Raw genomic sequence first — 26,772 nt, forward strand, 5'->3', positions numbered from 1 at the left:
AAACATTTACTCACCGAAATTCCACAGTTAAAAAAAAAAACAAACCACTCCCCTTAGTACATCCTACAACACTCATGTTTTTTTGCCTGTGTTATTGAGGCTAATGACAGTCTTCAAATGAGATTCAGGATTTTTCTCCCCCAAGGAATCTCACTTTAAAGCACCATCTTCCAAAATCATAATATTTTCTTTTACTTTCTTACCTATGAAAGCTCACGACACATGGTGAAACCGATCAATCACCAGACCAGCTTTTCTCAGTAACCAACCCCAGCGTGTTCCTCACCTCTTGCTTAAATAAAACCTTCAGTCTCCTGAACCTTCCCTGAATTTCAGAAAGTCTGGCCCAAGGGTTAACGATCAGAGGAGTGAGACCACGCAGAGACAAAGAACAGCAGTCCAGTGGGACAGCTCGTAACAATTTAAACACTAGATCAGCCAAATAGCAGAGCTGCAGGACCTATAGTTCCTTCCTGAAGGACCTGGAAACCAATGTCTGATGCACATTCCTCAGTTGTTTTTGCAGAAACCGGACTCCCACCAGATGGAAGCTGCTATCCACCAGCATGTAGACCCCAGACCAGTTGGAACCAGAAGGCTGGCAACTAAGATTCATGAATCTCCGCTGTGTTACCTCACCACCAACCAGTCAGAAAATTGAGTACACACTGACTGTGCACCCAGAATCCTCCCCCTCACCTTGTCTTTAAAACTGTTCCCCTAAAGCCAGAAGGGGGTTCGGGTCCTTTGAGCTTGAGCTGCCCGTTCTCCTTGCTGGGCGCCTGCAATAAACACTGCCCCTTCCTTCACCATAACCTGGTGTCAGTAGATGGGCTTTATTGTGCATGGTTGAGCAGATGTGAGTTCGGTTCAGTGATGACAGCCGGCACTCAGCAAGTGTTGGTTTTCTTGCCTTCAGGCTGAATTTTGTCTTGAGTCTGGTTTTAATGATCATGGAGACTTTTTGTTTCTGTCTCTTAATTCATCCCCTCTGAACTGCTCCCCCGTGGGGGTACGTGGACATAAATGTACAAGCCATCCACTCCTGACCGGTGCTGGCCACCTGATCAGCTCCTTAGACCTTGAGAGATCTCCATTCCCAGATGCTGAGCATGTGGGTTCTCTGAACCCAAAATTAGCCTGGCTTCTGGCTGCCCCTGGGCTGGTGTCTGGACTCAGGGCTGCCCAGACTCGACCTGACCACAGGGGCCCCAGTGCAGCTTGGTGTGGGGTGACTGGCAGCAGCTATATGTTCACCATGATTTCTTAGGGAAATTCCAGCATCTTGCATCCTCTGAATTACACGCCATCTGACTTTCTAAAAGGAAATGTTAAGAGATTAGAAGAGAAGACAGCCTAGCTAAGATCTGGAAGGTTCTGAGGATGCTGAGGGCTTCTTCTGGCAGTTATAGGTGTTGAGAAAGTTTGTGCATATTCATAAACATGCACTCACATGCATGTGCTTGCACAAACACGCAAGCACAGATGCATGCACATGCATGCACATGTGCCCACACAAACATGCACGCACATGCACACATAAACATGCACACACACCCCAAAACCCACTCCCCGAGCCTCTTTCTTCACTGACCAAGTGGCCTACATGACACCCCTCTTGATGAGGAGTCCAGGGCTGGCCGTGAGTTTGGGGTTTTTTCCACATGCCCTTGATCGGGCCAGGGGTTAAGCCACAAGAAGGCTCTGTGCCCTCTGACCCAGAGTGCTCAGGAAAGCAGAGGAGACAGCTGCTCAACAAGCCACCATTCTTTTTGTTTCTTAGATTTGCTCCTCGAGCTTTGTCTGACTGCCTCTTCCTCATCCCCTCACTTACTGGCATCCTGAAGAGAGAATGGGACCTGAAGAGCGTCTGTAGCGTATTACCCAAGTGCGGATATTTAGCTCCGATCTCTAGACGGCGTGGGGTTTGTTGATCCCCTGTTGCTGCAGGGCAGTGTTACCGCAGATCGAGAGGCTCACTCTATGCTCATGAGCTCACGGCCTCTGTGGGTCGGGCTGGGCGTGGTTCTGCTGGCTCCTCTGCTGGGCTTCACTTAGCCGGGGGGCCAGGCTGCATCCTCGTCCAGAAACTCGCCTGGGGAGGGGTCCCTTCCAGCCATCTCGGGTTGTCAGCAGAACTGAGCCTTCTAGGTCTGTAAGGCTGAATGCTTCCGTTTCTTGCTGGCTGGAGGCTCCAAGCCCCTCTCTACAGGCAGAGGCCACCCCCGGTTCCTCCCAGGACGGTCACCTGCTCCATCCCACAGGCAAGAGAGGCTGCAGCGAGAAGCTTGCAGCAGCCTCCTTGGTGACGGGCCTGTGCTCAGATGCAGACTGTCCCTTTGCCATGTTCTGCTGGTCAGAGGCACATCCCAGGTCCCACGCCATGGGGTGGGAATCTCACTGGGACGTGGGATCCTCACGGCTGCTTAACGATCTACCTGCCACAGAGACTCAGCATATTTTTCAACCCCCAGTGGGGTCTGATGGTACTTGGGGAAGCATCCTGTCGCGGGAAGGAACGTGGGACCCAACAGAAGACTGTGAGCCAGGGCTTTCCCGCGACAGTGGCGGGACGTTTCTCCACTGGTGTCCTTTGGGAAGCTTTGGTTATTCCCAGCCCGTGCGTTGGAGGCTTCACGTCTTCCAGAGCCCATTGTACCCGCTGCCACTGCTGCTGTCATTGGGCCTGCTTTTGAGCTGAGAGATTCTTTGAAAAGCTCTCCAGGTAAAAGCTCCGTGAGCCTTTGAGGCACGGCAGGGTGGGAGGTGAGGTTCTGACTCCTATTTCCAGCCCGGTTCCTCTCAGTTCTTTAGGAGACCATCTCTCGCTGCAGCTCTGAGAGTCCCCAGCTCTGAGAAGCCCGATGCACCCATTTTTAAAAGCAATTATGTGCGAGGATCCCTTTCTCTTTCAATGAAATTCTTACATTAAAAACCCATAATATATCTCATTCCAAAAAATTCACATCACACCCTTTATCAGCCAATGCCCAGTCAGAAGCAGACGCACACCTCAGCAGGTGCTTCAGACAGAGAGGGTGGAATACAGGAAATTTTTTTTAAAGATTTTTATTTTGATGTGGACAATTTTTAAAGTTTTATTGAATTTGTTACAATGTTGCTTCTGTTTTATGTTTTGGTTTATTGGCCACAAGACCAGGGATGGAGCCCACACCCCCCTGGACTGGAAGGGAGAGTCTCAACCCCTGGCCCAGCAGGGAAGTCCCTGGAATACAGGAGACTGATTTCAAAAGTGTTTCTGGAGAATCCAGTGTGTTTCTGTGACAAGACTGTAGGAAGGGCAAGAGGAAGAGAAAGGGGTAGGTGATGACCCCCAGAGACGGGTCACCGCAAGGAGCCACCGCTGCCCCTGAGTTAGGGCAGCAAAAAGACCCAGACCCCCGCCCCCCGCCAGGGACACACAAAGCCGTGACGCCTCCCTGCTGCCCTGCACCAGGGGTCTCCTCTCCAGAACCTGGCTGCTGCCCCGGCCAAGGCGTCTGGGAAACGCAGTGTCCACAGTCACTCCCCATCAGGGTGCAGAGGGTGGGAGGGGACAGGACACCAGGGGGGCACACGTCACCCCTGGGGTGGCAGGCAGTGTGAAACAGGCTGTGACAGTGCAGGGTTCTTTCAGAGTGTGCACGCTCGGGGGCCGCCTCCGGAAGACAGGAGTGAGACGGATGCTCCCGCTCAGGGAGGTGCCATCATCACCCCAGATGTTGCCCGAAAGGCTCACTCCCCCTGAGGGTCCTTGCCACCAGGGGTGTGGTGTGGGGACTCGATCAGCATTATTGAAAAGCTCCAGACGAACAAAGGATACTCTTCTCTTGATGTTGAAGGCACCGGCATTTCCAGAGAGTCCGGTGTGTTTTCTGTGTGTCTCGCATGACAGGAGTGTAGGATCTGAGCTCGGAGGGTTATGAGAAGGTCTTCCATCCACCTGGACGTAGCTAGGACCTGATTGCACCCAGCCCTGCCAGCACTTGCTCACAGTACCTTCCAGCACTGGGACCGCAGACCCCAGCCCACCCCCAGACACAGGACTGCCCGCCGTGAGGGCACTGCCAGGGGCCCTGCGACTTGGAGAGTGGTGCCCGGGGCCTGACTCCGCCTGCGGCTGCTTTCAGAAAATAGGACAGCGCTTCCCTGGGAGTGAGGATTTGCTCATCACTGAGATTCTGTTGACCTCAGACCCCACCACTCCCTGCTGTCTGACACCTGCTCCTTGACGCGTGGCCTGCCTGGAGGCGTTTGGATCTGTGGCTCCTGCTCATGACTTTGGTTTGTGTATTAAACCCAAGGGACATCATGTAACTCATTGGGAACCGAGCCCGGTGCCAGGGACGAAGTGTCGGAGATGGGGAATGCTGTGAGTGCCCGTGAGCAGCTCGCACTCCAGGAAAAACCCCCGTGCCCCGACACGCACAGCTATTGGCTGTGACACCCGTGAATGGGACTTGAGAGGGAAGCTGGGCCCCCCGGGAGTGAACATAGCACCTGCCTGGGAGATCGGGTCTGCACACGACGAGAAGAGACATCGCGATGTCCTGGGCATGCCTGGAAGAGGGGGCCTGACGTCCCAGAAGCGTGCGCCGAGCCCCTTTGGGTTCTGGAAAGCAGCTTGGAGCTGTTGGTCTGCTTGGCAAGTAGACGACTTCCGAACCCGCAGCCTGTACCTGTCCCCCGCACAGTGCGTGTGTGCGTGCGTGAGTGTGAATGTGTGCATGCACACACGCACGCACCTGAGCCTCGCGGATGCACGACCGTCAGTCCTGCCGCTTTCTAAGTCATTAGAGGCAGGTGTTTGGCTGAGAGACGTGAACGCGCGTGGTGTCTACAGCCTCCCGCCCCGGAAGCTCCGTGGGTGTGATGCGCGCGGGTCTGCCGCTCTCTTCACGGTGCAGTGAGCGAGCGCCTGGTGCTGCAGGCCCACCCCCGCACGCCCCCTCTCCACCCCCCGAGTCAGCACCTTGTCCGTCCCCGCAGCCCCAATGCGGGAACACGCTTGTCTCGTCTGCTGGGGCCCTGCTGACCGGGGCTCACACGGCAGACATTTACTCCTCACAGTGCCAGAGGCTGAAGTCCAAGGTCAAGGCGCCAGGTGAGTCCCTGGAGAGGGCTCTCTTCCTGGTTAGTAGGCAGCCGCCTTCTCCTGGGACCTCGCAGGCTGGAGGGGGCCAGCTCTGGTCTCTGGCCTCTCCTTGAAAGTGAAAGTTGCTCAGTCGAGTCCGACTCTTTGTGACCCCATGGACTATACAGTCCGTGGAATCCTCCAGGCCAGAATACTGGAGTGGGTAGCCGTTCCCTTCTCCAAGGGATCTTCCTGACCCAGGGATCGAACCCAGGTCTCCCACCTTGTGCATCCTTTAGCAACTGAGCCACCAGGGAAGCCCCTGCCTCTCCTTATAACACTAGTCTCCTGGTGGGGTCTCCACCCTCATGACCTCCCTCTGACCCTCATCACCTCCACAGGCCACCCACAGGAGGGGCTTGGGCCGCAGTGTATGAGTTTGAGGGGAGGAGGACACGGTTCAGTCCGTAACGCGGCACAGAGAGCTTCAGGAGCGTCCCTAAAGTCCCGGAGCTGGGCGTCAGGTCGGGGGTGCAGACCAAGGCCCTTGTGACCACATGGGGTGGAGAAAATCCTTTGTCATCTCTGGAGTCACGGGCGGACAAGCCACATCTGGGGGTGTGTGTGCGATGCCGAGCCACGTCCGCCTTTGTGATGGGCCGGTTGGACAGGTGATGACCCCGCACGGCCCTCTACAGTTTCTGCCGAGTGTTCCTGGGTGCAGTGGGTACACGGGGGTGTCTGTGGGGCACAGGCCTGGGGACGCAGGGCCGTCCCGATCGGACCCACCTCTGCCGCCAGGAGCCACCGCCGCCCCCCCCAGCTGACTCATGATTTTCAGGTCGTGTTCTTGCGGGCCATTTTTCCTGGAGCTGAATCTCAGAGAGGGCGAGAAATTTGCAGAAGGTCACAGATCAGAAAGGGCCAGCCCTGCCCTCAGGGCCCAGTTTGCCCGCCGAATGGGTCAGTGACCTGGCAGGAGTTGCAGCCGCTCGCGGCTCGCCCCCCGAGAGGGACGGGGCACCTCCAAGGACATGAGGCTTTGAGCCACTTGGGGGAGGGGACACGGGGCTGAGGGGTGTGTGAGCAGCGTGGAGAAGGGGTTGGGCTGCGGTGGAAAACCCGTGCTGTTTTTACCCTCCTGTCTCCACTGCTGCTTCCCACGGGCCCCTCCTGGGGCGTGCTCCCAGAGGCCGTGGCCCCTAGGCCTCCAGTGAGTCAGGCACGGGCTGTTTCTGTGACCCCCTGCTTTGCCCAGAGACCGGTGGGAATGCCGGTGGAGGGTCGGGGCCCTGGAGAAGCAGGAATCCACTTAGGTCTAGGCCCCAGGGGGCAGGATCGGGAACCAGCATATCTTCCAGGACACCCAGCTAGGGACGTCCCTAGCTGGGGTAAGGGAGGAAGCCCCCCTTGATCTTCATCCCCGCCGGTCAGCTGAGAGCCCGGGGGTGCGCGGCAGGAGATGGGAAAACCGAGCAGGCGCAGGGCTGGGTTGAGAGGTTCCAGGCTCCCCTTTAGCTGGCTGTGTGCCCTTAGGTCACTCACTTAACTTCTCTGGGCCAGTGTCCTCATCTCTGAGTCTTCATGGGGCCTCTGCTCCAACACGGCTGGGTGGGCAGGACTCTGAGGGTGACCCACACCTCGAAACAGGTGGCGTCCAGCCTCAGGTCTTCAGGGAGCAGAGGATTTGTGCTCTTCACGTTGGCGCTGAAACAAAATTATTCACAACCCCAACATCCCATTTTAATAATTTATGTATTAATTGTTAAGTGATAAGTAACTGGTTTAATTCATTGATAATTAGCTTGAGATAATTCATTAGCATCACCCCGTCTGACAAATAAGAGGCTGGACCCGTGCCATGCAGCTGGTGGGTGTGGGACCTGGCTCCTGCTTGTCCGCTGGCCACGTGGCCTGCCTCTCAGAATCCAAAGGACATTGACGGAGAGTCACCAGCCCTTCAGACCCACGGGGATCCTACAGCTCAGAGGTGAGGGGTCCTGTTAAGGGAAGACGTTGATGACAGATGAGAAAAAGGAGCTAGAGCCTGGCCTCCACCCCACCGGTGAGAGGGCGTCGCTCGGAAGGAGGCAGGCTCAGCCGCCCCGCTGACAGCAAGCCCTGCCTGCAGCCTGCTCCCCACCAGCCCTCACGCTGATTGTGCAGAGGGCGTGCATGTCCCCTCAATCCCTCCAAACACCTGAAGACCCCCTCCCCGCTCCCCCAGGGATGCAGGGGCCAACGGAAGGCCCAAGGGGTGCCTTCAGCCAAGAGCAGCTTCCCTGAGGTCCTGTCCCTTTCTTTGACCTTGGCTCTGTGGGGTGGCACGGCCAGAATGGACTCCACCCGGCCGTCCGCCCCGCAGAGGGCAGGGCTCAGAAACCGCTGGGATCGAGAAAGCCCTGTGTGGCAAGATGAGAAAGCGATTCCTCAGGACAAGGACGACGGCAGGCGCTAAGTGTTACCTCGGCCCCGTGCTAATCGCGGGGTTGAATCATTTTTCCTCTCCCCGCTAATGGCATGCGTAATTGCACTGGTTTTCCAGGCGTCCTTCACCCGTACTTATTTAGACTAGTGACTGATGCATTGCCATGGAAACCGGCACTAGGAAAAAAAAAAACCATCCCTGGTACAGTGGGAAGTGAAAGGATGCGGGCTCCAATCTGGAGCTTACAACTTGTGTCAAAGAACTGAATTTTCCGCCGATCCCGACGTGCGGTCTCCCAAAGTCAAATCTGAAAACCTCCCTGCGGATTAAACACTTGGAGCCATCTTCCTTCTTCCTCTGCTTTTTTTTTTTTTTCCCCCTTTTGTTCTGCAATTCTGACCCTGGAGGGCTGCAACTTTTTTCCTCTTGGATTAGCAGACAATAGTAGATGAGGCCGGCCTTGTGGATGCGGGCTCTGCATGGACCCGGACCAGAAGCGGGACCAGCCTGAGTGAGATGGTCACACCCAGGTTAGAGATGATGGCTGAGAACTCCCGGTTCAAGAAGAAAGTTCATTTCGGAGGTACGATGCGGTCTCCTGAACCTGATCCTGGCGGCCGCGCGCGAGTCTTTGTTCTTGACCCGCCGGGGCTGGCACTGGGCGAGACGGGGCGGCTGGCTGTGGAGGCGATGGCTCTGTGCTGGGCGTGTTTGAGAATTACTGTATTTCTGGTGGTGGTGTTTCACCAGGGAAGGCTATTGTTTCCCTACCGGCTTCCTACTGCTCCCAAGATAGAAGAGAAAAATCAAGGTAGCCGTCAAGTCACCAGGCAGATTTGAGCATCTCGGGCACTGTTATGTCCCAGGGGCCTTTCCAGATTCTCCAGAGTCCTTTCGAGCTGCCACGGGGGCGGGGGGCGGGGGAAGGTGCAGGGAGTTAAGACCAACTGGAGCATCTATTCCTAGTGAGCGCTGTTGTTAAGTTCCAAGGGCGGACGACTGCATTGTGAATCGCCGTGGCTTAAAGGCATAGATGTGTCCAGGGTTCCTGTGTGTTCCCCCTGACAAGCTCTATGGCACGTCTCCCCAAAGTGGACAGGGGGGCAGCGTACCTCCCTCCCCATCCAGCCTGCCTTTCTGCAAAGAAAGCGTGACTGGTGTGCTTTTTAGTTCTCTGTGTGTGTGTGTGTGTGTGTGTGTGTGTGTGTGTGTGTGTGAAATCAAGTGAACTGGGTGCTTCTCCGGTATGGTAGCCTCTAAGACAAGAAAACACCATCTGTATTTTCAGCTTGCATCGCCTTCTTCAACTTCTATAGTAGGTTGTAGGTTGTTGCCAACTGCGCCCTCTCACTCCCAGAAGCGGAGGACAGGGGACGCGGCTAGCTTTCGAGGGCTCTGGCTGGGGAGCTCAGTGATCCTTGAAGGGCTGCGCCCCCCCCCCCTCGCCGCCTCCCAGGGGTCCCTTTGAGGTGTGCAAGGAGAGATTGAGCCATGAATGGCTGAGGCTCCGGCAACGCCCGCCCCCCCCTCCCCGTCTCACCCGCTGGTCCTCACACCCCTGCCAGCCTCAGTGTCTGTCCCAGACCTGTAACATCTTTGGGGGCAGGTTGGTGGGTTTCAGGGAATGTGCACCCAAGAGGCTGGGGCCATTTGTAAGGTTGCTGTCAGGGTGGGTCTTTGTGCGATCTGTTAGCGCCACCTAACCCTGGATCCCCCTAAGCCTCCCAGGACCCCCTGGTCCTTGCCAGGGTGAATCCGGTTACTCCCTTGGTCCTGAACCATGCCACGTCCAAGGTGTGTCTGCGTCGAGGCCGAGCTGGGACGTCTCAGCGACCTGCCCACACGATCAGGGCGGTTTCCTGGAGCTCAACAGGTCCCATTTTTCTCCATGTCCTATTTCCTAAGCCTCAGCTGCCAGGGTCCCTAAAAAAGATTTTAAGGAACTAAAAAGAATCCTGCCGCCCCCAGTCGGTTCCTGGGTTTAAATCCAGCTCTCGCTGCTCACACCCTGTGTGTCCTTGGGCCTCTCATGTCACCTTTTCGGGCCCCTCCAGGGGGAAGGGGGCTGAGAACCCTGCCTCGAGGGAGGGGCGTCATCAGGATGGGGAGAGGGGCTCCCTAGTAGGGGCTCCCCTGCACCTCGGTTCCGCGCCAGGTGCTGCGATGGGCAGGGAAAGGCTGCAGTCAAGTGGGACCCAAGAGGAGGTACTCCCTGGGGAGGGAGGGGTCTTGAGGTTGGAGGGGCCAGTGATGGTGGAGGCCACGGACGGGGGGGAGCACAGAGGGGGTCAGTCCAGGTATCCTGGCTGGACGGAGGGAGGGCTGCTGCCCCCCAGGGCCTGGCTGCCAGATTCGGTGCCAGGAGGCTCCCAGGTCCTGGCGTGTTTTCAAGCACCCTGCCCTTCCGTATGGTCATGCCAGCCCTGGGCCACTGGGCCAGGGCAGCTCGGTCTCCCTCAGCCCCTGAGTGCTCCCTGTGGTGGAGAGAGATGAGGACAGCCTTCTTGGCATGGATGCTCCCGCCAAGCTTAGCAACAACGTGCAATCAGGCTCCGAGTCCTCCATTTACTGTAATTTCTACTTAAACTGCCTGTCTGGCTCCATGGATCAGTATAAATGCTTCCACTGAGCCGCCTGGGCTGATTTTTTTTTTTTTTTTTAAAGCCTTCTAATTACTGTAGAGTGGAAAGCGACTCATTGACAGCCAGCAGCTTTATTCATTTGTCCAGACAATTTGGGAGGGTGGAGATGGGGAAATGTGGCCAGGAACCTGGCTTACTCGGCCTCCCCCGAGTGGAGCCCCAGCCTCCCTTGGCCCAAGGGCGGCAAGATGGGGAGAGAGGAGGGTAAAGCAGAGCCTCAGACCTCTGGTCACAGCGCCAGGCGCCTGGGTGGGAGGCATCCGCTCGAGTGTCCCCACACCCTGCAGGTCCCTCTCATCCTCAGACAGGGCTCCTGAATGTGAAAGCCCAGGGTCCAGGTTTCCTGCATTCCCTAGTGATTTTCAAAGCGCAGCATCGTAAAGCATCTCCCGCAGGGAATGACTCATCTAGAAGGCTTGTCTTGTACAAACGTGATGAAGGGGACTCAAGTGTGGGCCATGCCCTTGAGCCGGGCTAGGGTCCCAGCTCTGCCACCCGCAGGTTGAGCACCTTGAAAACGGTCCAGTCGTGTCTGGTGATCTGGCCGAGCCGCGGGAGGCAACAGCAGAGACATTCAGAGAGCAGCCTGACAGCCAGTCCGGCCGTCCCTCGGGAGCTGTGTGACTTGGGGTCGTTGTTTAACGCCTCTGTGCGTTGGTTTTTCTGCCCCTGGAACAACAGCATCTGGTTCATGGTGCGGTCGCTGATTAAACCAGAGAAGACATGTCAGGACGATCCTGGGTTGGCATCCAGAAACAGAACCCTCGGGAACCGCCACCCTAATGCACCTGATGCACAGGGCTTTCCTTGTCCCACCCAACAGGAGGGCGGGGCCAGGCCCAGTCTCTTCCTCCCTCCCGGGAAGGGCAGTGCAGCTAGACGTCCACAGTGCAAATGGGAAAGGGAGCGTGCCCTGGGGGGACCTGGTTTGGGAAAAGGAAGCCCCTCCCAGCAGACGCCGGCTCCCGCCTCATTGGCCAAGACCCGGTCACACGGCCTCCCCTGGGAGGAGCCTGGGGACATCTGTTGTTGGCCTCCCCAGTCCCTTGGAGGGAAAGGAACTGGGAAGGTGGGTGTCGAGTGGCCGACAGAGAGAGCTGGTGAGGAAGAAGGCCATCTCAGCACGGGGCAGAGCATGCCAGCAGGGCAGGGCAGTGGATGGGACAACCTGCCTTTCCCTGCGATTGCCCTCGATGGGCAGGGAAAGCCTGCAGTCAAGCGGGACCCAAGAGGAGGTGCTCCCCGGGGAGGGAAGGGTCTTGAGGTTGTGTGTGGGGTGGGGGGCGGTGATGGGTGGAGGCCGCAGACTCGGGGAACACAGAGGGATCCACCCGCCTAACAGTTCCTAACAGGGACTCCAGGTGGGGATCCCAGCTGCCGCTCAGCCTCGCCTGCACGGTCGCACTGCGGGTACCACGGCTGAGGGCGCAGGGTGGCTGGAGCACCGCGGCCCCTGGGGGTCACCTGTGATGGTGATGGTGGGTGACGGGTGTCCGCACAGATCAGGACCGTGACGGTGGCAATGACGCCCCTGGGATCCTCACCCCGCCTCTGCCCACGCGCCGTCCTCAAGCTCTGCTCCGGAAGTCCAGCCTCCCTGCCACTTAAGTCCTCCTGCCCGTGTACACCGAGCATCCTGGCTGAGCCGCAGCCACGGCCCTTGCCCCCACCCGCCCTTGGCTCCCCGGCACGTGGGCTCATCTCTCCCGAGGCGGGGTGGGTGAATCTGGTGCTGACGGGCCTCAGCAGGTGGGCCCCCCAAGCCCGGCTACCGCTGGGCTCCGTGGGGGCTTCGCAGCTGCGCCTGGCGTGGGGCAGGAAGACCGTTTCCTGAAGTCACAGCCACACGAGCAGCCCCGCCTTCCTTCAGCCGAGCGGCTGCTGCCCGTCCCCCAGGTGTTCCTGTCGTGTTCCCGTTGGCGGCGGGCTGGGACGACCGAGGAGAACCCGGGCGTGCTGTGTCCGGTCCTCTGCAGGGCTCTCCATTTGTCCCAGAGCTCGAGACCAGCCGCGTCTCGGCACCATCCTTTGCCTTTGGGTTTTGGCGTCTGGAGGTCCGGCTCTTGAGTGGTCCCAGTGTGTTTTGGGGACCCTACGGGACTGGTGATGGCTGGCACTCCCCATGCCCACCCGTCCACGCCCGCTCAAAAGTGAATTCATGGCAAGTTTTTGAAAACTTCTGACGGCCCTTACCCAGGTGGATGAGCCCAGAGCCATCTTCCCAGGGCTGGGCAAGAGCAGAGCTGATGGCACACGGCACACGTGTGCACCCTCCAGGGAGCTGGGAGTAAAGAGAACCGGGGACTCAGGTGTGTGTTGGTGCCGGAGCCCGCCTCGGAGGCGGCCCGGACCACCGGAACCAAGGCGCTTCGGGGTGGAGCATCTGACCGCGGCAGCGGGGCTGCAGGCCTCGGGGGGAGGGCTGCTGTCTGTCCAGAGGCTGGTTCTGTTCACCGAAGGGACTCGGACACAGGTCGAGCCTCTGATCTCCCTTTACTTATTAAAAAGCAGAGACATCACTTTGCCAACACAGTTCCGTGTGATCAAAGCTATGGTCTTTCCAGTAGTCATATACAGATGTGAGTTGACCCATAAAGAAGGCTGAGCGCTGAAGAACTGATGCTTTGAAACTGTGGAGAAGACTCTTGAGAGTCCCTTGGACTGCAAGGAGATCCAACCAGTCCATCCTAAAGGAAATCAATTCTGAATATTCATTGGAAGGACCGATGCTGAAGCTCGAATACTTTGGCCGCCTGATGTGAAGAACCGACCCATTGGAAAAGATCCTGATGCTGGGAAAGACTGAAGGCAGGAGGGGAAGGGGGCGACAGAGGATGAGACGGTTGGGTGGCATCACCGACTCGATGGACGTGAGTTTGAGCACACTCTGGGAGATGGTGATGGACAGGGAGGCCTGGCGTGCCGCAGTCCTTGGGGTCACAAAGACTCAGACACAACATGGCAGCTGAACAACAGAAACACAACACAAAGGAGAGGCTGAGGGTCAGAGGAGCCGGCGCCCCCCTGGGTCGCTGTGATTCTGCCGAGTCATATACACTGACCTGAGCTCTTTCTTGTACCTGTAAACAGAGAAATACCCTTGCTAGAGAAGTACTGTTCTTTCTCCTGGGGAGTTTTTGACCTGAGAGTGGGATTCCGAATTCCTTAACTGAGGGGTTTAAACAGTGTTCCGAGCAAGTTTGGCCCCGCTGTGCTGTCCTGCAGGGACGGTCTCTCCGTGGTCATGGTGGGCAGGTGATGGCCAGAGATGTCTGTGCCCTGATCCCTGGAACAGGCGATTGTGTCCGGATACGTGGCCAAGAGCAAGGAAGGTCACATATGGAAAGAAGATTGCTAGTCGACTGACTTTAAGATGAGGGGCGATGATCCTGGGTCCCAGGGGTCCTTAAATTGGAAGAGGGAGACACAGACTTCAGAATCAGAGTGATGGGGATTTGAGGGTTTGACCCACAGTGCTGGCTTGGGAGGTGGGGGCAGGGACCACGAGCCAAGGGATGGGGAAGCCTCTAGAAGCCAGAAAAGGCAAAGCGACAGACTCACCCCTGGAGCCTCCCATGGGCAGGACCCCCGCCACCCCTTGATCCTAGCTGAGGAGACCCCCCTCGGATCCTGACCTACGAAGTCGCAAGGTCATAGTCTCCTGTTGTTCCTGGCAGGTAGATCCGTGGTCACTTGTTATAGCAGCCACAGGGAGCTAATCCCCCAACCTTAGTGGGGGCGTGGGGTGAAGTCCAGCTGTCTTTGAGGGGCAGGGTCCCTATTTTCTCTCCCCTCCTCCATGAGGCCCGTATTAGGCTCCCGGAAGGTGCTGGATCCGTGGTCTGCAGCTGATGTAGTGACTGGGTGAGGGAGCCCAGCTGCTGTGGTGTGAACATGAGAAGTGGCTTCAGGTCAAAGTCGCGCCCCTCAGCCAGTGGTCCTCGGAGGTGAGGCCTTACCTCCGGGCCCAGCGGTGGGGTGGGCACCTGTCAGCCCAGCGCTGTGCCCGTAGTGGTGGAGCTGGGCGCTGAGCTCCCTGCCCACCCCCCACCGCCCCCCGCGCTGCGCAGGCTCACCAGCCCTTCACGCTGGTTTGCCCCCTTTCATGAGCCCTGGGGTCTGGCCCCGGTGGGAAGTCATGGTGAACTTGAGACCCCGGCCCGCCCCCCCACCCACACACACACCTGCCTCCGGCCGGCCCACCTGTGCCCACCAAGGCTTCTTCCCACACTCCTGTCTATGGTCCTCCACTGCACAGAGCCCGTGGGCATCGTCGGTTTTAAAGCAGAGAAGTTATTTCTGTCTCCATCCCCGTCGGTAATTTCTTTCCTCCTTGTGGTTCGGAGCCTGCCCTTGGCTCACCGGCCCGGGTGTGGCCTGAACAGTGTCTGATTTAAAACTCACCAGAGATGGCGGGAGCCTCGTGGGTGGGAGGCGTGTGGATGCTGGCGGCGGCCCTGCGGCCCGACTCCAGGCAGGAGGCGCCACCTCGTGGGCTGGCTGGGCGCCACATGGTGAGGGTGTGGGGCCCCCACGTGCAGGGGTCCCCTAGGTCCTTTCTGCCTCTCTGGGGCGAGGGGCTGACCGTAACAGCCGAGAAGGCGCGGAGTCCAGGGGAGGGGCCAGAACACGGGGGAGCTGGCGGGGGAGGCGTGGGGGTCCTCAGAGACCACTTCCTCTTCTCGCTCTGTCTTTGGAGCTCTGTCTCTCTGTGTCTGTCCGTCTCTCCCTGTGTGTCTCTCCGTCTTCGTCTCTGTCTTGATCACTCACCATCTCTGTCTGTCTGTCTGTGCATCTCTGTCTCCCCCTCTGTCTCTGTCTATCTCTGCGTCATTGTATATCTCTGTCTCTGGATATCTGCCTGTCTCTCTGTGCCTGCCTCTGTCTGACTCCCCTTTTGCTGCGCTTGAGGCTCAGCTCCAGTGGACACAGCCAGGCAGGACTCTGAAGGCAGCGGAGGCCCCCGCCTCTGAGTTTCTGTCTGCATAGCGAGTGAGCTCGGCTGGTTCAGCTCACAGGCCTGCGGGGCAGCGGTGCGGGGGGCACGCCTGGGTTCCGGGCTCCCCTCCCCTGGACTCCACGCTCTCTGTCTCAGGCTCCCGGGGGCAGCTTGTCACCAGGCTAGGCCACAGCCAGAGGCCCTGGGCAGCACAGTGAGTTGGGTGAGGGGGGGACGAACTGGGCCACGTGACCTGGGAATGTTGCATCGTCTTTGCGCTCAGTCTCCCGTCCGTGGCCCGTCTCGACTCTCTCACGGAGCGGGGAGGCGTCTGGACCTCCCATCCCCAGTGCCCTCCCTCTGGTTGTGCTGGCCCAGGGGCGTCTGCCTGGGGCCAGGTTGGAGGTCCTCCCTGAAGGCAAGCTGCCCCCGGGGGTGTTAGGAACCCTGCACGTTATCACGGTCCACACGGAGAGTAGGACCTGGAGGCAGGTGTCCACGGCTGTCCTGGCTAGCTGCACCATCGTGGTGGACCCGCTGCCCATCTGGACCCCTGGGTGAAATCCGGAGACGCTGCCTTAGTCCACTTGGGTGACGCGAGTTTCTGTCCAGAGCAACAAAGGAGCTGGAAGATAGGGAGGGCTCTTGTGGTTCAAGAGACGTAAAACCCACGCGAGCCGAGTCAGAGCAGGAAAGCTTCCCCCCACCACCCCGTAGGGACGCAGCGGCCTCTCCTGCCCCCCGAGGTGAAACGTGTGGCCCAGCAGGTCCCAGAAGCAGGTTCTGGAAGCAGGATGTGGGGGCCTTTTGGGAAGCCAAGCCAGCTCAGCCATCTCTCTAGGCCTACACGTGTCACCACTACCCTGAGCCTCTTGCTTCAGCGTCCGTTCTTTTGTGCCCCAGATGAGGTGAGCCCCGTGACAGCCTCGGTGCCCAAGCAGAGGCATCCTCCATTCACACGGGGGACAGAGGCTGGTTACTCTCATTCCAGATTCCCTGGAAGGGCTCTGATGAGCCAGGCCGGCAGTTCTGGTCAGGGCATGAGGTTCTGAGTACAGACGTGGTTGGGGTCTTCTTCTGTCCCAGGGGCAGAAGGGTGCTTTTCAAGACGGCTTCCTGGAGAACAGCAGGGGCCGACAGCCCACCGGGAAGGGTGTTGGACATGGGATGGCATTTCACCCTCCCCACAAGGCCGTAAGGTCCATTCTGCTGCTGGCCCAATTTTACAGATGAGAAAACTGAGGCTTGGAGAGGCTCTTTCCTGCCCAGGGCCATGCCGCTCTCTAGGACTAAAGCTCACGTTGCCTTGTCTAGACGCAGCCTTCCCTCCATGCCTCTCCTGTCCACGGCAACTCACAAGCGAGGGGACTGCCCCACGTGGGAGCCAGGTCGGGGTCCGGGCCTGGCGTTCATGCGGCCTCAACCCTGCTCTGAGGTTCTCACCCTCTCCCCACGGCCATTTCTTGCCCCTACAGCCCACGTCGTCCCCACGCCATGCTTTGAGTCCTTTTTTGACCTTTCAGAGTCTTGATCGGTTTCTCTGAGACGATTCCCCTTCTTGTTTCCTTTGCCAGGAACAGTGACACTCAAGGCCCAGAGGCCACGAGACCTTCCCCAGCTTCCTCGCCGAGCCGGGAGGGATCCTCTCCCAGCAGCTCTACGGGAAGGGCTATTTTAGATGCTGACAATCTGAATCTCGTCATGCAATCTGTCACTCCCTTTCACGAGTCGCAAGAGGTATAGGGAATGGAATTTCTAGGTGTCTTTTTTTTTTCCTCTCAATGTGGATTTTTCTAGGCCATATTCCGAGAAAAGCTTTCAGGGCACACCAGCTTGATCACTTTGTGGCCCTCTTCCAGGCAAGGGGGTTTGGTCCCCCGTCACATGGGTGGTGGAGGGGGATGGGTCACCCTGAGAAGGCCAAGCGGCTCTGGGTGCGTTTCATCCAAATGTCTGGCTTGATAGTGGAGAAAATGAGAGTCGGGGGCTGCAGAGAGAGGTCGCAGGGCGTCGCCCCCAAGGTCAAGGCCAGGACTCCGGTTTCTCAGTTTGCGGGGTGGCCGCTTCCACTCCCTAGCGTCGGAATTAAACTCAGTCTTCTGTGCGGTATCCTCAACTTGTCCCCGTTTCACACCCAGGGAGGTGGCTGTGCCAACGCTGGATGAGAACAAAGGGTCCCAGAAACGTGGGTTTTTCCCCGCTTGGCCTGGTTACTCTACAGCTGTTGAGCACCTACTGTGTGCCAGGCTGCGTAGTAGGAGCTGGGGGCCCAGCAGCGCAGTGAACTTTGAGGTGGGGGAGGAATGTCCCAGAGAGAATCTTGCAAGTGCAAAGGCCCCGGGCTGCCAATGAGCTCATCAGGTTCGAGGAAGAAAAGAAAGTGTTAGTTGCTCAGTCATGGCCAACTCTTTGTGACCCCTATGGACTGTAGCCCACCAGGCTCCTCTGTCTGTGGGATTCTTCAGGCGAGAATTCTGGAGTGGGTAGCTGTTCCCTTCTCCAGGGGATCTTCCCGACCCAGGGATCGAAGCCCAGGTTTCCTGAATTGCAGGCAGATTCTTTTCCATCTGGGCCACCAGGAAAGCCCAAGAGGAGGCTGATAGAGAGGAGTGGAGTGATCCAGGAGGGAAGAATGAGCGGAGAGGAGGGTTCAGAGGCAGACGGGGCCTCGTCGCAACAGACCTGTGTCCTCGGGCACGAGGAGGCAGAGGCAGCTCTGATTTCATTGGGAAACCGTCGGAGAACGGTAAGCAGAAAAGTGGCGTCACCTGATACATTTTCTGAAGCCCATTCTATGCAGAGGTTCAGAAGGTGATGGTCATTTGGACTAGTGTGGTAGTGACCGCTGGCCTCCAAGCTGAGTGGGACTCGACGTTTCCATGTGAGGCAATGAGCCTGAAACTGGCCCAGGAGTTGGGCCCGGTTGTGAACCATTCACTTCGAGAAGCTTCTGTGTGGTTTAGGAAACATGAGTCACTAGTTCCCACTTAGGTGGTTAGTTTTTCAGCCTCCCTTTTCATAAGCAGAGAGGCCTCCCTCTCTGATACCCACAGAGGCCTGTGATGCCTGCCAAGCTCTCTCCATGTCCAATGGAGTGTGTTCCTCTTGCATCTTGGGTGGTTTTCCACTTTCTTCTAGAAAGAATAGGCATCCTCTCAGACAGGGGCCAAACTCAGCCTCTGCCTTGATCTCGTCTGGTCTCCCTTTCTACCCTCGCCAGGGCTCTTGGATGCCAGAAAGCCAGTGCTGCCAGGCTTGGGCAAAACATGGAGTGTACTGACTTCATGACAGAGAAGACCATGCGTGGCCTGCATCAGTCAGCGTATCCCGGGAAAGCTGCAGTAACAAACACGCCTCTGATCTCAGGGGCCTGAAACCACAAAGGTTTCTTTCCCACTCACACCACCTGTTTGTCATGCATCCCAGGGGGCACACTTGGGGACCCAGGTTCTTACAAGAACCATCATCTCAGACATTTTGGTTGCCATGCCCACAGGCAAAGAAGCAGTGTGGAGGTGAAGGGGGCTGGGGGCGGGGGGATCTTGGATTGGGAGCTGTATGTTCCATCCATCCAGGAAGTGACATGAGTCAGTTTTGGGAAAGCTCATTTGGACAAAATGAGTTTTGAGGGTCCATCCAAGCACACACCCAGAGAGAATAAAGCCAGAAATCCTGAATGAGTAGCCTTCATGACCACCAGAAGCGAAAATCCAGGGATTCTCAGTGACAGGCCCGCGTGCCCCTCTGTCCCTGGGCCGGCTCTCGGCCCCGCCTCCTGCTGTGTGCGAGCTGCCTTCACAGGCTGGTTCCCCCCCGTGACGTGCTATGACGCCCAGTGGCTGCCCACAGCCCGCGTCCTCCCACCTCATGGCCAAGATCGCCTTCCTCAGCCTCCAGACTTCAGAACGTCTCAGAAAAAAGGCCATTGCCCCTCTGTGGGTCATGGTTGGGTTGCTGGTGAAGATGCCTCCTCCCAGGGACCCAAGAGGATGCTGACCCACGAGGCTGTGACTCGCAGTGGCTTGGGTGACCTCAGGCAGCTCGCTCAACCTCTCTGAGCCTCACCTTCCTCACTTGTCTGCCAGGAGCAGTAACAGTATTGAGCTCATGAAGATAAAGCGCTTAGAATACGTGTGGATGTTTGGAAACACAACAGCTCTTGGCAACTCTCAGCCAGGATCCAGAGGCACAACGCTCTGGGGTATGCCAGTCCAAAGCTGGGGTTCTGTGTAACCTTGGAGGCCTCCTTGAGGAGCAGAGGACCCTAATCCTACATGCACAGGAGGAACCAGATAATAGAGTGCTTCCCACTTGCCAAGCACTGTTGCAGCATTTTCCATGTATTAATTCATTTACTCCTCAGTCACTTCCCTGTGAGTAGGAACTGTTATTATCCCCACTTTACAAATGAAGAGCCTGGCGACCTGCAACCAGTAAACAGCAGAGCTGGGCTCTGAATTCAGGCCACTGTAGCCTCAGAGCCCACATCCCTCATCATGGCACTCTGCTACTTCTGCAAAACAGCAGCAAGAAATCCACTTAGCCCTGGCTGCTGCAGGAAGACCAAATAAGGTGGAAGACTTCATTTACTGGGAAAAAAAAGAGCTAATTTAGTAGAGCTGCAGTGATGACAGCAATGATGGGATGATGTTAATGGTGATGGTGATAACAGGGATGTGGTGATTGATGGCGGTGATGAAGATGAGGCTGTGACGAAGATGACGATCATAGTAATGGCGATGATGGTAGTGGTGACGGTGGTGATGGTAAAGATGCTGTGATGATGATGGTGGTAGGCGGGTGTGACGATGGGATGAAGCTGTGATGATGGTGGTGAAGACGATGGTGGTGTGGTCCTGGTCATGACGGTGGTGATGGTAAAGATGCTGCTGCTGCTATGATGAGGCTGATGATGGCAGCGCTGGTGACGGTAATGGTGATGATGCTGATGGACCCCTTTGCTGTCCCTCGGGGCCGTATCTCAGAGCAGAAATCTGACTGTGTCCAGAAGCCAGAGGGCAGGGAATGTCCGTGCAGGGAGTTTTTCACAAAGCAGTCAGAGATAATATGATCACCAAAGCTCCCCTTTCTCTTATCAAACAATTGTGGTAGCGGAAGGGATCCCGTTGTTTTTAAGGCCAGATTAAAAACTTAGTAAATCTCATGTTAGTCTACATCCTTCTCTCTTTTGTCTAAGATTTTCTTGGTCCACAAAATCCCAAACTCTGGGAACCCCTGGCTAGCTGATCTAGAAACTGTCTCTTTCTGAAACATTTGTTTCCGCTGGTAAACACGTGGACACGTACACACACAACACACACACACACGTTGACTACACGCTCCGCTCCTGCGACCTGGAACCTGTGACCCAAGCCAGCAGCCGGCGGCAGCCAACTCTCAGAGCCCCGCAGTTCCCTAGACAACCAGCACAGAGCCTGCACGTGGGGCTTAAGCAACAGGAAATAAGCAATTGTAATAACAGTTAACAGCCCATCCCCACAGTCCTTCAATGGTTTCCTGAGCTGCGTTGCTTAACCCCACAAACGGGTTCCAATCCCGCTTATCCTGCAGGGCCTGGGGCTTGTGTTGCCCCCCTCGGATGTCACAGGGCTGGCCTGCCCCATGGGCTCCCCCCTCCCCCACGCAGTTATCTGACTCCTGGGGCCCTCAGCCCAGCCAGCATCCCCACCCCACCCCCAAGATCCTGAGCCCCAGAGAGCAGAGGCCCCACCTGCTCTGAGTCCTTCTAATCCCCGCATGGGGGACACAGGGCCTGGCCTCCAGGTGGCCCTGAGAAATGGTAACTAGATGTGAACATATGTGTGGAGCAGGACGCCAGAGAGGAGGACGGGGAATACCTGGGCACATGTGGTCTGGCTGCCAAGCACAGCAGACATGCGTCCAGCCTGGCTGGACCAGTGCCCCCAGGTCCCTCCGACTGTGTGCAGTGTGTTTCTGTTTGCTGATTTACAGTGGACTGATGGGATTAGGTCTGCCAGCTTCAACATTGCATGTCTGCCAAGAGTTAGACACCAGAGGTGATACAGAGAGAACTAAGGCCAGATCCCTGCCTTTAAGCACCAAGAGGGCACTCAGCCCTCACCAGGGACCCGTTGGTGTGGTCTGCTGGTTCTCAGCCTGGCCCTGGAGCCTGTCTGCTGGCCGGGGACCCATCCCAGCCCCGTTGTTTAGCAGGCGTGTGCCTTGGCCTCGGCAATCCTCAGCAGACCCATCTGTAAAATGGGTCCAGCAGTCTTACCTCCCTCACCAGGCTTCTGTGACCAACAAGTGGGAGCCTGGATGTGCGCCCCCAGGGGAGGGACTCAATAGACGTTAGCGAGGACAGAGATGTTACAGACCCAGGTTCCTGGAGTCTTTCATCAACAGAAATTTATAAAGAGGCCAGATGAGAAATCAGGCCAGGCTTTACTGAGATGCAGGCTGCCCCACGAGGGACAGAGAACCAGAAACTCGTTCCCTTGCTGCTCTCCAGGGGAGCGAGCTGGTCCCTTAAGTGGGGTGAGGGTAGGGGCGGGTCGGTGGGTTGGGCCAAAGGAGGGACTGAGGGGGTCTGCCCACCCCCTCGGTGGTGCTGTGTGTGCAGAGATCACGCGTGGTACCTGTTTTTGCTCCCTGTTCCTCGGAAGGGGCCCTAGGGCTTTTTGATCTTTTTGTTTCTTGTCCAGAGTCTGCCCCAACTGCACATGCATGTGTTTGTTTTGAGTCCCTTAGAGTTTCTTTATATCTGTCGCTCAAGGAGACGTTTGTCCAGGTGCAAACAGTGCAGTGAGGGGTCCCACATCCCAGCCTGTCCCAAAGACAGTGATGACAGAGCAGAGACAAACGCCAAGCAGAAGCGAGTGGCTCACTCCACGGCGAGGACACACGGGGACAGGAAGGGTGGCGTGAGGTGGAGCGAAAGCAGGGGAGCCACCCTTGGCCGGACTTGGCGGGACCTGCAGAGTGGCACATGGACCCCCTCCCCAGGGGCCGTGACGGGCAGATGAGTGGGCACAAGAGCAGCACTTGGAACAGGGCCTGGGACCCGGTCAGTGCTCAGCGTCAGTGCAGCTGTTACCGAGATCCAGGGAGCTGTAACTTGCGTATCATTGGAGCCTTGGGTGGAGTGATGGGAAAGGCCGGGGGAGCCGAGTCACAGAGTGCCTTCAAGGCAGTGTTAGCTGCTGTGACACGCAGGTCCCTGGAGTGTAGCTCAAGGCAGGACAAGTCTGCTGCCCACTTTCACAGCTAACGCACAGCGACCCAGGCATTGCTACGAATCCTTGAAGATCCCATCAAATCCTCTCGGGCCTGGGAGTCCTAGCTTTGAGCTGGGAGAAGCAGCAAGAGAGGGTATGGAGATCTCCCTGGCCCCCATAGAAGCCAAGCTTGGAAGGGACACACACACACACACACACACACAGACACACACACACACACACAGACACACACACACACACACACACCCCTCCCCTCCCCACCTGCAGTGGCGTGTGGTCAAGTTCCGTTGGTGAGAGCTGGTCACGTGGCCATGCCTTGCTGCAGGGGGTGCTGGGAAATGTAGTCCTAAGCTGGCCACCTGCTGCTCTCGGCTCCCCCAAAGGCAACACCACACTTTCTATTAATAGAAGGGGGTGTGTATTTTTGCTGCATCAGCTGCCTCTGGGCCTGAGGGGGGTCAGCTGTTATCAGGCATACCCTTCTCAACGCCCTTGCAGTTGTTCACGTTTCCACTGGAAATGTGCTTTTGGATTTGGATAAAGTTACATTTGCTTTGAATGTAACGTGGGGTCAGGGAGACGGACAACAGTTACAAGGGTTTACATGAGATTTGAGCCATCCTCCTGAAGCCAACTGCAAAATTTCTCTGTATTTTTCCCAGGGTTTGGGAAAGAGGGTATGCAGGAGGTATGTGGGGGGAAATATCTGAACAATAAATCAGAAGCAGCCGTATTTCTTGCATTTGTGCTATTGTGGGTTTGTTCCCCCTCCAGCTCTGAGCTATCAATTAAGCCTAACTACACCATTCATATAATCTCCCGTGAAATTTACCTCGAAATCTGCTGAGTAAGAGAAGTAAGCAGAGGACTTAATTAGGAACTTATCATGTCTGTTTAGCTTTTGTTTGTTTTAGGAGAAAGTAACAATAATCAGGGGCTTCCCAGGTGGCACAGTGGTAAAGAATCCACCTGCCAATGCAGGAGACGCAAGAGATGCAAGTTCGATCCCTGGGGTGGGACGATCCCCTGGAGAAGGAAATGGCAACCCACTGCAGTATCCTTGCCTGGGAAATCCCACTCACAGAGGAGCCTGGCGGGGGGCGCCTACAATCCATGGAGACGCAAAGAGTTGGACACGACTGAGCGACTGAACACACACACACAATGATAATCAGCAAAATAGCAATAAACATTCTTTTTTCCCCAAAGCAGTCATCCACAGGTTCTCAGGTTTGCTGGACGGCTCGGCAGCATCACTTGAGAATACCGTTCTAGCAGATTCCATGTGCCGGGTGGGCCGCCACCGGCCCATGCAGGCCCTGTCTCCTTTGCAGAGCGCATCCTTCACCACCTGGGGACCCTGGGATTCGGCCTCCATGGGGACCGGAGCGCGGGACTCTCCAGCAGTCATCCTTGGCGTTCATCGGCGTCCCCCACACTTTGCAAAGTTAGGCCACAGAGCAGGGCCTCATCTCTCTCCCAGATCTTTCCCCAGGAGAAGCGGGTCCCACGCTTCCGAGGTCAGACAAACGCGGGAGCTTGGCCAGCCTCTCGTGGTTTCAGCGTTTGGGGACCGTGACTTTCTAAATGATGTCTCTCTTCCCTCTCTGTGCAGAAACTCGTGCAGACCGCAGCAAGAAGCTCTTCCGGCACTACACAGTCGGCTCCTACGACAGCTTCGATGCCTCCAGGTAAGGCATGGTTCCTCCTGCCAGGCCCCCTCTGCTCAAAGATGCTCGTAGGTGTCAGGAAGGCGCTGGACCATCCTGCATGGAGCACTCGGGTCCTTGGCTTGATTCCTTCTGTGTGACCCCCGTCACCGTGCCCCACCCTCACCCCTGTGGACATGGGCTGGGATGATGGAGACCACCATCTTCCAGAGGACCCGCTCGAGAAGTGGTCTCTGGGCCACCCACGGCTCACAGTCGGGCTGGAGAGCACGGATGGAGTGGCCAAGGGAGAGGAGGAGGCGAGCCTGGCCTTGTTTGGGGGGAAAGCAGGACAAGCATGACCTTGCTGGGCCGCAGGAGCCTGGAGGCGGCTGCACGTGGCAGCGTCTTCCTGGGGGACATGAGAGTAGCCTCCGCTTCCACGTTATTTGCATTTTCCCCGCTCCTCCAGCTGCTGAGTCAAAGATTTGGTCAGAGGAGGGCTCATCCTGGTGACCTGAAAGCTTGCAGACCTTGCAAGAGGGGCGGGTTTGCTTTCTGGTTCCTTCAGAAGTGGCTCATTTGGTTCCTGCAGAGAGCGTTGTGGCACGGGGCGGGGGGTCAGGTTTTCCAGCAGAAACACACTCGTGTAATGCAGGGAGCCGTTCCTTGGGTCCTGGCACCTCTGCCTTTTAGCTCTGGGGGCTGCGGAGGCGGACTGGTGTCCTGCTGGGTGAGGGGGAGCGCCGTTTCAGACCACGACTCCAGGAAGAGCTGGGAGCGAGTGGCACTTCTGGCCCGTGTTCCCACTGCTGCGTCAGCTTCTCCGGCTCTGAGTGTCCCCAAGCGCAAAGTTTCTCTGTCCCCCCATCCAGACTAGACTCTTACTGGACAAGGTGGGGGCAGGGGGCTCAGTGAGGGCCAACTGGGGCCCCGTCTGGAGTTCCCTGCCCACCCCACCTGAGAAGCTGCGGGCGGGGGAAGGATCCGGACCCCCGCCCCTGGTTCTCCCCGGACTCTCTCGGTGGGGTCTTAATACTCGTCTGCCTGCCGAGGGGCAGAACCTGGTTTCATGTGTTTGTTTTTACTGAGTTAAAATTTCCGTAACCTAACGTGACCATCGGAGAAGGCAATGGCACCCCACTCCAGTACTCTTGTCTGGAAAATCCCATGGACAGAGGAGCCTGGTGGGCTGCGGCCCATGGGGTTGCTAAGAGTCGGACACGACTGAGCAACTTCACTTTCACTTTTCACTTTCATGCGCTGGAGAAGGAAATGGCAACCCACTCCAGTGTTCTTGCCTGGAGAATCCCAGGGACGGAGGAGCCTGGTGGGCTGCCGTCTGTGGGGTCACATGGAGTCAGACACGACTGAAGCGACTTAGCAGCAGCAGCAGCAACGTGACCGTAAAGCGCCCAATTCAGCAGCATTTAGTACCCTTAGAGTGTTGTGCAACCATCGCTTTTCTCGGGCTTCCCTGGGGGCTCAGCGGTAAAGAACCTGCCTGCCAGTGCAGGAGACACGGGTTCGGTCCCTGCTCCGGGAAGATCCCCTGGTCAAGGAAATGGCAACCCACTCCAGTACTCTTGCCTGGGAAATCCCACGGACAGTGGAGCCTGGCGGGACTACAGTCCGTGCAGTCACAGAGGTGGATATGACTTAGCAGCCAAACAACATCACCTTTATCTGGTTCCACAGCATTTCTGTTACCCGGAAAAGAAGCCCCCTAACCCATGAAGCAGCCTCCATCCTTCCCTGCCCCATCCCCTTGCGGCCACCAGTCTGCTTTCTGTCGCTCGGGACTTGCCTGTTCTGGACATCTCCCAGAAATGGAATCCTGCAGTGTGTAGCGTGTGCAGTCCTCTGCGAATGGCTTCTTCACTTAGTAGAATATTTTCAAGGTTCGTCCATGCTGTGGCATGTGTCAGGGCTTCATCCCTTTTTTTCTCTAATTTTTTATTGAGGTGAAATACAAGTGGGCTTCCCTGATAGCTCAGTTTGTACAGAATCTGCCTGCAATGCAGGAGACCCCCAGTTCGATTCCTGGGTCGGGAAGATCCGCTAGAGAAGGGATAGGCTGCCCACTCCAGTATTCTTGGGCTTCCCTGTGGCTCAGCTGGTAAAGACTCCACCTGCAATGCTGGAGACCTGGGTTCGATCCCTGGGTTGGGAAGATCCCCTGAAGAAGGGAAAGGCTACCCCTTCTCCATTATTCTAGCCTGGAGAATTCCATGGACTGTACAGTCCACGGGGTCGCAAAGAGTCGGACACAATTGAGCGACATTCACCTTCAGTGCAAAATGCAAGTAATGTAAACTTTACCGTCGTAACCACGTGCCAGCGCAGCTCAGTGGCATGGTAGTTGTTCAGTCGCTCAGTCGTGTCCGACTCTTCGCGACCCCATGGACGGCAGCACGCCAGGCCTCCCTCTTTTCGCTGTCTGCCGGAGTGCGCTCAGACTCGTGTCCTTCAAGTCAGTGATGCCATCATAACCGTGTCTGAGTGCACAGCCCACTGGCATCAGATACGTTCACGGTGTGTGCAGCAGTTCCCACCATCCTTTGCCAGAAAACTGTCATCTTCCCAATCTGACGCTCTGTCCCCATTAAACGTTCACTCCCTACCCCCACCCCAGCGCATGGCCCCCACCGTCCTGCTTTCTGTCTGAGAATCTGACCGCCCTGGGGGCCTCCTTGTAAGTAGAATCATCCGCTGTTTGTCCGTTTTATGTCTGGCTTCTTTCACAGAGCATAATGTCCTCCAGGGGCATCTGTGCCGTACCAAATGTCAGAACAGCCTTCCTTTTTGAGGATGAATAGT

The 26,772-nt window shown here is 57.0% G+C and overlaps 1 protein-coding gene across 3 annotated transcripts in view; it reads left to right on the forward strand.

The window, feature by feature from the left end:
* The window catches only part of SHANK2 (SH3 and multiple ankyrin repeat domains 2), a 560,095-nt gene that overhangs the window by 330,115 nt on the left and 203,208 nt on the right, over positions 1-26,772 (forward strand). For all 3 annotated transcript variants that reach the window (XM_043452087.1, XM_043452088.1, XM_043452089.1), the window contains one exon: positions 23,919-23,994. In XM_043452087.1, coding sequence (XP_043308022.1) covers positions 23,919-23,994 — 76 coding nt within the window. The remainder of the gene's footprint in view (positions 1-23,918; positions 23,995-26,772) is intronic.

The sequence above is a fragment of the Cervus canadensis genome, chromosome 29 (assembly GCF_019320065.1).
Source record: "Cervus canadensis isolate Bull #8, Minnesota chromosome 29, ASM1932006v1, whole genome shotgun sequence".
NCBI classification, from domain to species: domain Eukaryota; kingdom Metazoa; phylum Chordata; class Mammalia; order Artiodactyla; family Cervidae; genus Cervus; species Cervus canadensis.